Source organism: Cucumis sativus, chromosome 7 (genome assembly GCF_000004075.3).
Source record: "Cucumis sativus cultivar 9930 chromosome 7, Cucumber_9930_V3, whole genome shotgun sequence".
In the NCBI taxonomy this organism is placed as follows: domain Eukaryota; kingdom Viridiplantae; phylum Streptophyta; class Magnoliopsida; order Cucurbitales; family Cucurbitaceae; genus Cucumis; species Cucumis sativus.
Window position 1 is genome coordinate 15,427,915 of NC_026661.2, and position 15,578 is coordinate 15,443,492.

Sequence of the window (15,578 nt, forward strand, 5' to 3'; positions counted from 1 at the left end):
GTGGGCGTGCCGGAGTGGTTATCGGGCATGACTAGAAATCATGTGGGCTCTGCCCGCGCAGGTTCGAATCCTGCCGCTCACGGCTTTTTATCATTCAGTTTTTCTTATCGATCAATGACCATCGGTTCATTTTTTCATAATTGGATATATAATAATATTATTTTTTTTTTAAATATAATTTAAACGCTATTTTCTGTCCCATATTTCTTTGGTTTTTGTTTTTTCTTATCTAAAACTTTAGTTCAAACGTCAAATATAAAATAATTAAGGTATCGTTTATTGCCACAAGTTCGAGATGATATGGAGTAGCCGACACCCTAAAATTGGGTTAACTATAAAAAAGAAAAATTAATACCAATTCTTTTCAAAATTGAAGTTGAATTTGAGAGTTATTTAGGTACAAAAAAAAAAGGTGTTAGGACAACATAACTCATTTAGAAGAGTGATGGCCAAGTTTCAAAACTTAAATTGAAATATATTTTTTTCATCTTTCATCCCTTTAGAAATAATGATTCCATAAAATAAATAGAATAAAATCGATATTTTGTTTGAAAACACAAAATTTTAATTTCTTTAGATAAAGTTTTATGAAAGAATTTTAAAGCTTAAAGAAATTTTTAATTAAAAAGATTGTTCAAAACTTTGAAAATTATTTTAGGAGTTTTTAAAAAATATAACAAATCGCCAAAATATTTACCCTTTATAACAATTTCGAAAATAAAAAAAGTCTATGAGCTTACAATAGAAAATATAAAAAATGTATCAATATCGTTTACATTTGGCTACCCAAACCTAACTGATTTTTTTCAAGCTTCTTTGCTACAAGATTGTCTATTTTTTTTTTCAAAATTATTTGGTACACAAACGTTTAGATTTGGCTACCTAAATCTAAACTATTGTGTACCAATATCCAACAATTTTTTTAACGATTTTTTTCATTATTTTTTATACTTGGTACACGATCTTGAACCAAATAACATTTTGAAAAAAAATACAAGATTTATGATTGATTGAAAACAAAGATCATGATTTAAAAAAATATATAAAAGAAAAATTGGAAAAGAAGAAGAGAAGAAAGAAGGTGGAAACCTGAAATAATTTTAAAAAATGACAAATTTCATAGGACTTTTGATTTTGTTACCCGAGTCGTAAGTATTTTAGTGTTTTGTTATATTTATGAAAATTAACCAAATTTTTAATTAAAAATCAAATAGGAGTTAAGATGGACAAAATATAAAGAAAACACAGTCAAAGTTGCATCATAATAAAATTATGCAAACAAAAACACATATTAACAAAAACAAAAATCAAAGAGATTGGAGAGAAGAACACGAATAATATTATTTTTTTTATATAAGAAACAAATATATTCAAAGAATGAAGGAGAACAACCTAAAGGCAAGGGATAATAGGGTCCTCCTAAAAAAAACTAAAGAATAAGGGTCTTCTAACTGTTGAAAATCATAGCAAGGCTGTAATTACAAAATTGCTTGGTGTAATTCTTACTCCACCAAGAAGCGGTGTGTTGCAACACAGTCTAATAAGAATCAAAAGAATTATAGTTGTCTTAAAAAATTATACTATTCATCTCTTTGCAAATACACCACAAAAGGGAAAGGGTTGCACAACTTCACAAAATGTTTCCTTTCAACCATAACCTTTGGTATTGAGACCCTCCAATATCTAGCTATCAACCTTACTGGAAGACAAATCTCCATATCAAATATTCTAAACAAAGTATTCCATGCTTTTCTAGTAAAGATACAATGCAAAAATAATTGTCCAGGTCTCCTCGTCTATGAAACAGTGACAACACATCGAAGGATATTGAACGTGGTGTGCTGGATTTTTTATTTTTTTTAAAGTTTTTCGTGAGTGCTAAGACTTCTGTATGTGAGCGATCATAAGAAGAATTTTAGTCTTCTATATTTGAAGAACCAAGGGTGGGGGATCTCTTGGTTAATTTAAGAAAAGTAGATTTTGTAGTAAAGCTGTCATTAGCATTAAGATTCCATTTAAGCCTATCATAATCGTCCATTGGGACCCAAAAATGAAGAGTTTTCAAAATAATGGCCACGTTGTCAAATTCATTGTCTAACACATTTCTTCTAAGACCCAGATTCTAAGAGTGGCTAACATTACACTAGCAATCGGCCACAAAAGCATCCTTATTTAGCACCAAAGAGAAGAAATCAAAAAAAAAAAAAATCTACCAAGGTTTGCACCTCGTCACATTAACTGTCTTTCCAAAATCTGATTTGTGTTTCCTCTCCCAACAAAAAGGCTTAGAAATTAATGAATGTCTCCTTATGTTTCAAGATGTCAGCCCATAGTCTATAAGACCTTCCCCTATTCGAAGCTTTAATAGACCAACCATTCTCTTCTAAGTTGTATATGGCCACAACTAAGCATCTCCATAAAGCATTGTCTTCCTTGCAAAGTCTTCATAGCCATTTAGTGAGAAGAGCATTGTTCTTTTGCCTAAAGAAGCCACTACCAAGGCCAACCATAACAGATTGAGCGAGAGATAAAATCTCAATTGACAAGGTGGAGAACCGAATTGGTAGACTCCCCTGTCCATACAAAATTCCTAACCATATTCTCCAATCTATTGATAACACCAATTGAAACTTGTGCAAGAGAAAACATATAACAAGGAAAGCTATTCAAAACTGATTGCACAAGAGTTAATCGTCCACATTTAGAGAGAGACAAATGACCATTTATCAAATTTATACCTGAACCACTCTTCAAGGGAGTTCTATACCTCTTTCCTATTACGACCCTCTCCAGTAGAGAAGCCTAGGTAATTAAAGGGGAGAGTATCCACCATACAACCCAAGGCATTAGCATAAAAAGACAAATCGACGCTGTCAAGGTTAATGCCTATTAATGATGTTTTGAAACTGTTAAGGTATAAACCAACTCCCAGAAGAAAGAGATTAATCACCCTCCACCAAGTCTCTAAATTTCCATCCTCCCAGGAAGAAAGAGAAGAGTATCATCCGCTTACTGAAAATTGTTAAGCAAATTCTAAAAATGGAAGCCTTTTATAGTCTTTTTCTCGTTATAGTAATGATTAAGGAAACTAAGGGCATCTCCTACAATTGTAAAAATAAAAGGGGCAAGCAAATCTCCTTAATGAATACCCCTTTTAGCAAAAATCTTTCCTCTATGCCTTCAAGAGAAGTTAGCCATCAACAAGCATCCCCAATTCCATCTCCTTCATCTCTTACCAAATTCTTTATTTTATGGCCATATCAAAAAAAATCAATCCACCTTCTCATAGGCTTTCTCAAGGTTGAGTTTCAGAAGAACACATTTTCTGCCTTTTAAAGGCCACTCATCGATGGCCTTCGAAGCTATCAGAATAGCATCAAAAGATTGTTTCCCCTCCACAAAAGCCAATTGAGTGTTGTTAATTATGGAAGGACTTTTTTAAGTATTTCCGCAAGCACCTTAGAAATGATTTTATACAAGGAGGTTATGAGGCTTATAGGTCTGAAGTCAGACATGGACAACCTCTTTCTTCTTGGGAATTAATGTGATAAATATAAGTTTTGTTGCATTTTTTGTCAATGATTCCGTATTTTTTAAAAAAATGGAACACTCTTACTAAGTCAGATTTCAAAATGTTCCACCGTTTTTTTTTTTTATAAAACTCTCCCGTCATACCATCCAGACTGGGGGACTTAAGACAACATAACACATCACAAAAACATCTTCCATGATCTCTTTTTCACTAAAGGGGGCCTCAAAAGAGTTAGAAGCTTGTAAGCTAAGGACTTTCCAATTGAGACCATCACAGATAATCGGATAGGTTGAGATTTTAAAAAAGTCAAGGATCTCACCCATAATGTTTATGAGCCGAAACCCACCTGAAGCTAAAAATAACAACTTAAAAACAAAATGTAGAGTTATTTTATTTACTTATTTTGAAATTATACCTTTTAACAAACTAAATAAATAGAATTGTGTGTAGGAGAAAATTATTTGCAGCATTGTTCAGGCAAATGTTTCAACAATGGCAAAAGAAGAAGAAGAAAAGACTTGGTAACTTAGATCACTGTTTCTCTAGACAATAATATATATGTATATTTTTAATTATGGAAGTGGATTTTTTATTGAAAAATTATGGATATGGATATCAATAATCTCTAATTATGAATCTTAATATGAATATGAATCCAAAAAGCGAGGGAAGAAAAAATAAATGATATAAAGTTGATCATTTAATGGTAAATCAAATAGTGGGTTGTATCCTTCATATATATATATATATATATATATATTGTTAGCTACTGGGAAAAATCATTGAAATTTCACTTTCCTTTGTTGCAAAGATATATATTACTTTATGTTTTCTTTTTGTTTTTTGTTTTTCCATTTTTTAGTATGAAATGAGAAGTAAAGTCTACTAATGAGGAACTCCAAAAATATTATCATTGCTGCTTTGGATGATTCATGAAGCAAAATCTATAATTTCCTTTCAATAATTAATTCAATTTTGTACAATATTATTTAATTATTTGTCTTAAAAAAATATAGAGTATTACTTACTTTACCTAAAACTTTATTCACACACTATGATTTAAACAGACAATTATGGGTTTTCTTTTATATTTATATTTTAAATGTTAAAAATCATGCTTAAACTTTTCAATTAGAATTTAAGTAAAAAGATGAGAAATTACATCATATAAATATACTCATTTATCTCTAAACCCTTAATTTGTTCAGTTTTAGACTTTCTACTCCCCACTAATCTCTAATTTTAGAATTTGTAGTTTCCATAAATTAGTTTATTGTTACTTTTTCTATTAACATTTTTACTACAAATTTTAAAAACTTATTCATATATCATATTCTCTTGCGTAAAAGTTATTATTATTATAATTTAATCGTCTTTTTAAAAACATGATCGTTTGTATTAATAATAATCGTACTAAAATCAGAAAATTCAACCTCTAACTTTTGTTGTAAGATAGTATTATATACGTTAATATATTAAGCTTTCCGTTAGTAGGCTGTTAAATAGGTTGTTATTTATGAGTTATTATAAATACTCTTCTCTCTTGTAATCTCAATTGATTAATGAGAATATAAATTTTTTTAAATGTTGTTTGCAAGTTATATTTTGAAGATACATTTTAATATTTGTACTTTTATTTAATATATCATAATATTATTTAGGGATATTTTTTAAAATAAATAAAATATTTATAAGATATAGCAAAATCTTGAATTCTATTAATGCTACTAATAAAAAACATATTAGTGTCTATTATTGATAGAATATGAAATTTTACTATTTTTGATAATTTTTCTATTATTTAATTGAGCTGAATATTAAAAAAAAAAAAGAAAAATTATGTTGTATAATAAATTTTCTATTTTTGAAAAAAAAAACCCAATATATAATTTGGAATGAATTTTGTGAGAGAGATAAAAGCATGAAATTCAAGTAAATAAAACAAATATATAAGGGAGAGTGATGGGTTAGCTTACTCATTAATGAAACTTTTACAATAAAGGAGCAATTGAGTTTAGAATTAGTTAAGAAAGAGAAGATTCAAAACGTGACCTATACTACCCCATTCCATATTTTGAAAAGGTAATTAAATGTGATTGTTTTGTTAGAAATTATATAATTAAGCTCATGGACACTTCTAATTTTATTTACTTATCTATTCCTTCTGCATCTTTGTAAAATTCATACCCATAAGCTTTTGGAAAGAAAGTGTTTTTGGCTATGATTTGCTTAGGATATATAGGAGAGGACGAATATCAGAACCAAACAAATTGGGAGAAACAAGCTGCGATTCTTTTTGGTTATCTTGCATTCATATGTGCAATGATAGTTGTAGTAAAATATAAAAACATATAAATGGAAATTAACTAATTGTAACTTTGCTTTGGGGTTTGCTTTCTTCTTTTGACCTTTGCTTCTCTACAACTTATCCACCATTTGTTAGTTGTTATAATTATAACACTTTTAACAATTTTGTTATTCCACACTTTAATCATCGATATGCCTTATCATCATTTCCATTTTCTTAACTTTTTTTTTCTTTCTTTTTCTCACTCTTTTTTATATTTTTTCTACTTCATCAATTCATTACTAATTATTATTTTATTTGCTTCTTCATCACTTCAACTACCTTACACTAAAAGAGAGAACAACTTTTTCTTACTTCTTCTTTGTTTTCTTTCTTTTTTGCAATCTAAACCTTTTCTTTTTCTTTTCTTCACTTCTGTTATTTGCTTATAACAACTCATCTTTCATTCTCTTATTTTTCTTAGAGAGAGAGAGAGAGAGAAATTAAAGGAGAAGAAAATTAGTATAGTGGGGAAGGCTGCTTGGGACTTCACTCTTGCATACTATACTCCAAAATTATTTAAGTGGCATTAATGGGATTTCATCTCTTGTGGGTTGGCTTCTTCCTTTGCTGTGAGTTTTGGGTTCTTTCCTTGAGTGATCAAGATGGTATGATTTTATGCTTCGTTTTAGATTTTTTTCCTGTCATTTCTAACATTCTAATTCTAATTCTAAGGGTTCGAAAAAATAGTTCTAAGTGATCAAGAATTTAGCTTTGTTTATGCAGTAGGTTTCAAAAAATTGTTTAATATGATTTTTATTTCTAACAAAAATAACCCTTTTAACAAGTATGAAAGTAGTAGTTTCTTCCTAAAAGAAATTAACAGCAGTGGTTTTGATTTCTTTTAGGGTGGTAAGTAGTGTCTTTGATCAAATTTAGAAAAACAAAAGCATTCAGTTTGATTTCATTTCTTAATGACTTGGCTATTCATGAGCCATATCAATAGTTAGAAATGAAATATCATCAACTTGATGTTAAACCAGTAACTTTTTGGTTGAAGATGGAGTTTTTTCATATGTTTCTAATGGATAAAATCACAGTTTATTAAATTTATATCTGTAGTTTGTTTTAATGGTTTTAACCATCTATACCCTTCATAAAAATAAATTCTAGAACAAGAAAAATACATAAGGGCAGAGAAATAAACACTGTTTTCTTTAACAAAATTAATTAATTCTCTTTAAAAAAAAAAAAAAAACTGAATCAGGTTTCATAAGCTTATCTTGTGGAGCAACTACCACCTTCACTGACTCCTCCAACATTTTATGGATTCCGGACGTCGACTACATCAGCTCGGGTAACACTTCAATCATTGACAATGGCAAAGCTGGATCCTTTTCCAGTGACCATGTTCGGTTCTTCCCCATCCCTCGGGCTCGAAATTGTTACAAGCTACCACTTAAAAATGGCTCCTCATCAGTTCTCATTAGAGCTAAGTTTGTGTACAAAAACTATGACAAGGTTGAGAAGCCCCCTGCATTCTTTGTTTCTCTTGGGACAGCCATAACTACCATTGTGAACCTTACTTTTCATGACCCTTGGACTGAAGAGTTTGTTTGGCCAGTAGTTAACAAGGAAACTGTCTCCTTTTGTTTACACTCCATTCCTCATGGTGGTAGCCCTTTGATATCTTCCATTGAACTTCGGCCCCTACCGCAAGGAGCTTACGAAGATGATGGCTTGCTTCAGAGTCAGGCTCTAAGAAAGTTGTATCGAATCAATTGCGGTTACACCAATGGATCTCTCAGGTATGCATTCTTTAAGTTTGTTTTGTTATGGGAGAAATGAAGCTCTAACTTTGAGGTTAATAATACGATAACACTCTGCTAATTAAGCCTGACTTATTTTGTTTGTGTGAAATTTGTTCTAGTACATTACTTAAATATATAAGTCTGCCAACAAATGAACAAAAGTTTATAATATGGTTCGGTTCTGTTTTTATCTCTTCTTAGACATTCAATTGTATAAACTTAGTTTGTTTACTCTCAATTATCCAAATCTTCAATGTACATTCACAACAAGAAAATAACTTTCCATGTTGCACAAAGGCCAGAAAAATTAAGGGTAGAGAAAAAAGAGTCACAACAGCCAAAAGAGATATTTTTGTATTTTCCATAAATAACGACAGTTTTTCAGTGTCACGAATCAATGACTATAATCAACTTTCATTAAACATAAGTAATTAATTTATAAATAGTTTTAATAATCTTAAATTTAGTTTTTGTATACGTACGCTTGAAGAATTCATGATATATACATGTACGTTTGTCTAAAATACAGGTACCCGATCGATCCATACGATCGAATATGGGGCACAGACCGGAACTTCAAGCCATTTCATGTGTCATCGGGGTTCAAAGTTGAGGCCAACTTCGATGTGATAGAAGTGAAGGAAGCTCCACCAGCTGCAGTTGTTGAAACAGCAAGAGTTTTGACAAGAAGAAAAGAGCTAAGCTACAACCTTCCACTTGAAAAGGAAGAAGGAGATTACTATGTGATTCTTTACTTTGGTGGGATTCTTGCTGTTCATCCTTCATTTGATGTGCTGATCAATGGGAGAGTTATTGAATCAAATTACACTTTTGAAAAGGGAGAGATTAGGGCTTTGTATATCATTCAACACCAAATCAAGAACTTGATTATCACTCTCAAGAGTGTTAAATTCTATCCTCAAATCAATGCTATTGAGGTCTATCAGATTGTTCATGTTCCTTTGGAAGCTTCATCAACCACAGGTTTGTCCTATTTATGTTTTTTTTTTTCATTTCTATATTGTATTTAGGGTAGCACGTTCAAATCAGATTCAAAATTACCATTTAAAATCAGTTTAATGAACTTGGCTTTATACTGTTTTTTACCCACCAAATTAATTCTCCATTATTTTTTTATTCATCTTGCAATATTTTTGCCTAAACCCAGTTCAACTTTTGGAAGATTTCGGGTTCGAAATTAGATTAAAAACTTTCAAAAATTTCTTGCAGTTTCAGCCCTTGAGGTGATTAATCAATCTATTGGTTTGAATTTGGAATGGGAAGATGATCCATGTTCTCCAAGAACTTGGGATCATGTTGGATGTGAAGGAAACCTTGTTACATCTCTGTATGTACTTCAACTTTACCATTAATACATAATATCTAATTTTGTTTTACCATTTTTTTTCATCTCACAACCATTCAAATTATGCTTTTTTCTCCCTTTCCATCTTTTTAATTCATTCACTATTAGAGAGCTTTCCAACATCAACTTGAGGACGATCAGCCCGACGTTTGGCGACATTCTCGATCTCAAAATACTGTAAACTCTTCGTAAATATTTACTTAATTTCTCATTATTCTATACGTTATACATCTTATCTCATTGTATCAAATTCTGTTAGTGTTACGTGACATATCGTTGAACGAATGCATGATATAAATACTTGTATGCTCGAGACAATTCTTTGTTATTTTCATTAAAAACAAATCCAAATTTTGAACTTTCTTTTTCCTTTTTGCATTAAGTGTGCATTTTGTGATTTTTCTCATCTCTCTTCAGGGATCTGCACAACACTTCCCTTTCGGGAGAAATACAAAATTTGGGCAGTCTGACTCATCTTGAGAATTTGTATTTTCTCATCCATCTCTCTTTTTCTTGTGAATAATTCAAATTTTATTAGATTTTAACTTATAATTTATAGCTGAATATATTAATTACTCCATATTCTTTTCTGATCTTTTGAAAAGGAACTTGAGTTTCAACAAGCTAACTTCATTTGGGTCTGATTTGAAGAATCTCAGCAACCTCAAATTTCTGTAAGTAGATGAAAAAAAAAACATCAATTGTTTCTCCAACAATCATTTATTTATTTTAAATTTGAAAACTGAGATTGTATGGTTTTTATGGTTAAGAATTATATTGACGTTGAAATTCATAAAATGAGGGTGATTCATATATTAATAAAGATATTAATTTCAATGTGAAGGGACCTGCAGAACAATAGTCTTCAGGGAATTGTTCCAGATGGCTTGGGAGAACTTGAAGATCTTCAATTATTGTATGTCAGTTTTTTTTTCTTCTCTTTTTCTTATGTGATATATGCACACATATATACAATAATTATAAAAAATAGCAAATTCGAAATATACTTTTATAATTTCTAAACCCTAATTAAGAAAATTATAATAATATCTTAAGGAATTTGGAGAACAATAGGCTGGAAGGCACCCTCCCATTGTCTTTGAACAAAGGAAGTCTTGAAATTAGGTACGGATTATTTTCTGATCTCTTTGTATTTATATATTTTGGTTTAGCTTCTTTTAATTTGTTATATTCAATTATTGTATTACGTATTTTACCTCTTAAAGTGTGTAGACACTATAAAATGAAAATATTGATTCATCTATCATATCATATTTGTGTAGAACACATGAAAATACCAACATATATTTAAACATATAACTATCCAAGCCTGATTTAGAAAGAAAAAAGAGAGTTAGTCACGTTAATTAAAGATTTTATCTTGTGATTGGCAGAACAATAGGAAACCCTTGTTTGTCATTCTCCACAATGACATGCAATGATGTGTCATCAAATAATAATAATCCAGCCATTGAAACACCACAAGTCACAATTGTTCCTGAGAAGAAGAAGAAGAAGGAGGAGATGAGCAGTCATAATAATAATTATCATTTGCCTATCATTATTATTATTGTTTCTGCACTTGCTGCTGCTTTATTAGTTCTCATCACTCTCTCCCTTTCACTTTTACTCTACATGAGGAATATCCACTCTCAAAAACACACAGCATCTCAACTCACATACTCAACAAGTAAGATCAAACCTTCCATGCGCCATCCTCCAATTCTTCTTCCTTTCATGTTCTTTTTTTTGTTACTTTTCTGTTTCTTACAAAAAAAAGTAAAATAAAATGTGTTTACTCTAGCTCATGAGTAAGGGTTATTAGTAATTAAGTTCAAAACAATTAATTAAGTCACTTAATTTAATTTTTTGTTCCATGAGTTTTTTTTTCTTCTGTTAACTCTTTGTTTATGCATGCCAATTATAATTAAACATTTTGAATTTTTTTTAATGTTGCCTCTCCCAATGCCATTATAATTGGCGTCGAGAGATAGGGCATCAAGACCGATTTCGACACTAATGCGTATGGCGTCGAAACAAAGGGCCTATTCCAATGATCACTTAAAAACGGTGATGGCTCACAAACACAAGTACATGATGCGATGAGTTGTTATATACCATAAAAATATCTTATTTTGCTATAGTGTTGTTTAGATTTAGATTTTCTTGTAGTGATGAATCTTATCTTAGCCTACCATATGGGGGTTTTTGGTCTCGATTGTGGAAATTCTTACACGGGGTTCATCGGGTACTTGTGTTTTCCTTTGTAGAAGCAGCAATGGAGCTAAGGAATTGGAACAGCGCAAAAATATTCTCCTACAAGGAGATAAAATCAGCTACAAACAACTTCAAGGAAGTGATTGGAAGAGGAAGCTTTGGATCTGTTTATCTTGGAAAGCTTCCCGACGGTAAACTTGTGGCTGTCAAAGTAAGGTTTGACAAAACCCAACTTGGGACTGAGTCCTTTATCAATGAGGTACGTTCAAATTCTCTCTCAAAATATTTGACCCTTTTAACTTTTCAGGTTTTCATTCCTACTTAAAAAGTTGCAACATGAGGACTTTCCAAGGAGTCATCCAATTTAATTACTCTTGTCTAATCATCCTTAACTGTGAAGTTTTTATTTCATACTTAAATAACATATAGAGGTTTAGCGTTTTCTTTGTCTTTTAGAGAAGTGATACTTTATTGCACTGTGAGCAACATGAAAAAGAGTGTAGTCAAATTTAAAAGCATTAAATTTAGAGAGTAACCAGACAATAATTTTGGTATAGTAGACCAGAGCGAGAGTAGATCTCTTCCTTTTGTTCATTAGTAGCAGATATGCTACTTTTTAAGCTTACAAATAAAGATTGCTGAAAAAATATATATATATATATATTTGAATGCATCTTGAATATGTGTTTACCTTGAAAAAGTAAAATTTAGTAAAAGAAAACCTTTTTACGTACTTGTACTAGCATTAATAAATAAAGGTTTCAACAACATAGATCTAATTTTTCACCTCATTTCATATTACTATATATAGTTCATCTCGCATCGATATCATTATAAGAGTCAAGAGAGGATTTTGAGAGAACAAAAGATTGAACTTTCCAGGCCCTTAGATCTTTTCGTAGTGGTTATATATTTAACATATAGTATTAGAGGAGAAAAGATATATTATAAATTTAGATAAGTTATTCTTTTTCCCTTCCTTCATATCAGTAGTTTAGAGATCTGTTTTAGGATCGAAGTTTAATTATGAAATTTTGAGTTAATATTTTAAGAGTGTTTGGATGTGTTATTGTTGCAAAAATGAAGCTTTTTAATATATGTGCTAAAGATAGAAAGAGAAAAAGAGAAAAAGAGAAAAAGAGAAAATTTCTTGTGCAAAACATCAATAAAATAAACATATACACAAGTTTATGGGATTGAATTAGTTAACACTAATTTATGAAGTCGAGGACTCACTTGTTATAAAGGTTGTCATATACGGAGTGCTAATTAACAAAATGTAGAAAAGAAAAGGATTAGACATATACTTGGTATGTTAATTTTAAGATAATTACAATCATTTCTGTTAACTCTAAAATTTCTTTGAAATATGAATTTAATTATTGAAAGTTAATTTGATGTTTAGTTTTACATTTTTAAATTTCTATTATCATTATTATTTAGTTTAACCATTTTTAAAATCATTTTTAAGTATATACTCTAAATTTCTATTTATGAAATGTTGATTTAACGATGTAGGTTCATCTCTTGTCTCAAATTCGTCATCAAAATCTAGTTTGTTTGGAAGGATTTTGTAACGAATCGAAACGACAAATACTTGTTTATGAGTATTTACCTGGTGGATCCTTGGCTGATCACATTTATGGTAAATATATATTTTTTTTGCAATGTTATAATGTAGCAAATGTTAACTTGTTGACAAATGATCTTTAGATTCTTCTTTGGATGCATATGGTTAATTATAATTTGTTCAACGTTGTAATTTTTTTTCCAGGCAAGAACAAAAAAATCGTTTCACTTAGTTGGATTAGAAGACTTAAAGTTGCTGTTGATGCAGCAAAAGGTTCCTTTTCATATACACTTTCTATATATATACTCTCTCTCTCTCTCTCAATGCTTTAAATAGATAGAAATTAGAGAGAAATGGTCAAATTATACTAACAGTGTTGGAGTTAAATACTTTTTAAATAAGTGTTTATGATTGACAGATTCTAAAGTTTTGCTATGACTTATAAATACTTTCAATAGTTTTTCTTTTTTGAAATAATTCATCTCTATATAAATGTATAAAATGCGTTGATAAAATGATAGTTTTTTAGGACAATTTTTGGAATGCAAAGGTGTTGAGATTGTTAATTAATGAATTATGTTACAGGGTTGGACTATTTACACAATGGAAGTGAGCCAAGAATAATCCATAGAGATGTGAAGTGTAGTAACATTCTTTTGGATATGGAAATGAATGCAAAAGTTTGTGATTTTGGGCTTTCCAAGCAAATTTCACATCCTGATGCCACTCATGTCACCACTGTTGTCAAAGGCACTGCTGGCTATTTGGATCCTGAGTATGTTTTCAATCTATTTATGAAAAACAAAACATTTGAAGTGACCTTAGAAATTCAATTTCATATATATTACTTTCTTCTTCTTTTGTCCGTTAGGTACTATTCCACACAACAATTAACCGAAAAGAGTGATGTGTATAGTTTTGGAGTTGTATTGTTAGAGTTGATTTGTGGAAGAGAGCCCTTGAGTCGCACAGGAACTCCAGATTCATTCAACTTGGTGCTGTGGGTAAGATTTGATATGCCTTTTCTTCAACTATGTTCTAATTTAATTTCTCAGAAATAATACTGATAATACATTTGCTTTAATTATTATTCAGGCAAAACCGTACTTACAAGCAGGTGGATTTGAGATAGTAGATGAAAATTTGAGAGGAAGTTTTGACGTTGAAAGCATGAAAAAGGCAGCTCTTGTTGCTATAAGATGTGTGGAAAGAGATGCTTCTCAAAGGCCTAATATTGGACAGGTTTTGGCTGACCTAAAACAAGCTTATGATGCTCAACTTGCATATCTTTCTACTTTTGACCATTGACATCATTTATTTTAATTAGAGACATTAATACTAAGGAATATATATATAATCTATATCTATTATTGTCTAGTTATTCATATTTATATTATAAACTTGTATGAGATAATTTTTTTCTTCTCACACATGTATAATAAGATATAGTTGTCTTATGAGAGAGGGTTAATTGTTATGAATGAGGGACAAAAGTAAATGCTATATGTTAAAGTTCTTCCATGGATCGGACTCGTTTGTGAAGAGAAAATTTGAATGGGACACTCTTTTTTTAAAACAAATTATATGTAAATTATATGCATTTTTATGAGAATATGATTGTTGTTCCAATTTATTTAGAGGATTGTTGTTCCAATTTATTTAGAGGATTCAGTACTTCAAATGATAGTTTAACATGCATGATCTAAACTAAAATCATCTGGTTTAAAGTATTGCTATACATTACCTTTTACCTACAATGTGCCACTACACATTTGTCACTAAACATACATTTTTTTTGCACTTAGATTAGACTTTAAATCATGAAATCATTCAAATATTGATCAACGTTCAAAAGCATAAAGAACAGTCATGCTATAAAGTTATGTAAATTGAATTCAAGATCCACATAAAGTTTAGCAATACTTCGTTAAATCCAACTAACCTTAACCCTAAAACAATGAGAAATTAGCCTAATATAGCTTTCTATTGATAGACCTCTCTTATTAGAATGCAAAATATAAAAATTAATCCAAGAAACAAAGAGGAAAGAGATTGTATTTGTAAACCCTAGACTTTCTATCTCTTCATTTTAGCAAGAATATTGAAGTTTGCTTGTTTATGTTGTATATTGTTTGTTAGGCAAAGATGTTAACTTTTAAGAGAAAAATAGTAAATTGAGATGCTGGAAGGTACAAAGAAGTATCCTAAATGTTGAAGAATTATGGTACTAATTAGTGGACGGTCAAGCAAGTGTGTGTTGTTGTTTCTTGAAGTGTTGTGATAGGCAGCCAAGAGAGAAATGTTGAAAAAATAGCTAATTAAGTGTTTGGGTAGGGAAGCAAAAGGTGTCTGGTAGTGTCTAAGTTGTACTTTATAACTTCAATTATATTTAATACAATTACAATTCAGTCAGGTCCTTGCATGTAATGCACTCATTGTGCTCTCTGGACACTCTCTGTATCGCATGTTTTATGTCATTGATCATAGTCGTGTGAAAGGCTTACAATGTACCTCTTCATCGCGTAATTCCTAAGTTCTCGTTGAGTACAAATTTTTCCACTACTTGTTCAAATGCAAGCGAAACAATAAGTTTACCTGGGTAATCCAGGGTCTAACACATAAAATTGTTTTTAGATATTAGTTCTAGGGTCCACTCTTCATTTTGGCAAGTTGGAAGAATTAAAGAATAATAAATTTAAGAATTAGCTAATTATACAACAAGAGTTTGTAAAGCAAAGTGAAGAGAAAAGATATAATCATGCGTCTAACTTGCATTAGGAAAAAGAACGCAGGAA

At 30.4% G+C, this 15,578-nt stretch overlaps 1 protein-coding gene and 1 non-coding gene across 2 annotated transcripts; both read left to right on the top strand.

Moving 5' to 3' along the window:
• TRNAS-AGA lies at positions 1-82 on the top strand. Its single transcript has one exon. It is a non-coding gene; the product is annotated as a tRNA-Ser (tRNA).
• Positions 83-6,266: 6,184 nt separating this feature from the next.
• Positions 6,267-14,420, top strand: LOC101203637 (probable LRR receptor-like serine/threonine-protein kinase At5g48740). Its single transcript, XM_004139586.3, has 16 exons — positions 6,267-6,487; positions 7,087-7,627; positions 8,160-8,614; positions 8,861-8,978; positions 9,105-9,173; positions 9,414-9,482; positions 9,602-9,670; positions 9,841-9,912; positions 10,053-10,121; positions 10,391-10,686; positions 11,267-11,472; positions 12,732-12,858; positions 12,988-13,056; positions 13,369-13,558; positions 13,655-13,787; positions 13,879-14,420. Exons 1-16 carry the CDS (start codon positions 6,412-6,414, stop codon positions 14,089-14,091), a joined length of 2,772 nt encoding a protein of 923 aa, XP_004139634.1. The 5' UTR covers positions 6,267-6,411; the 3' UTR covers positions 14,092-14,420.
• Positions 14,421-15,578: the final 1,158 nt, after the last annotated feature.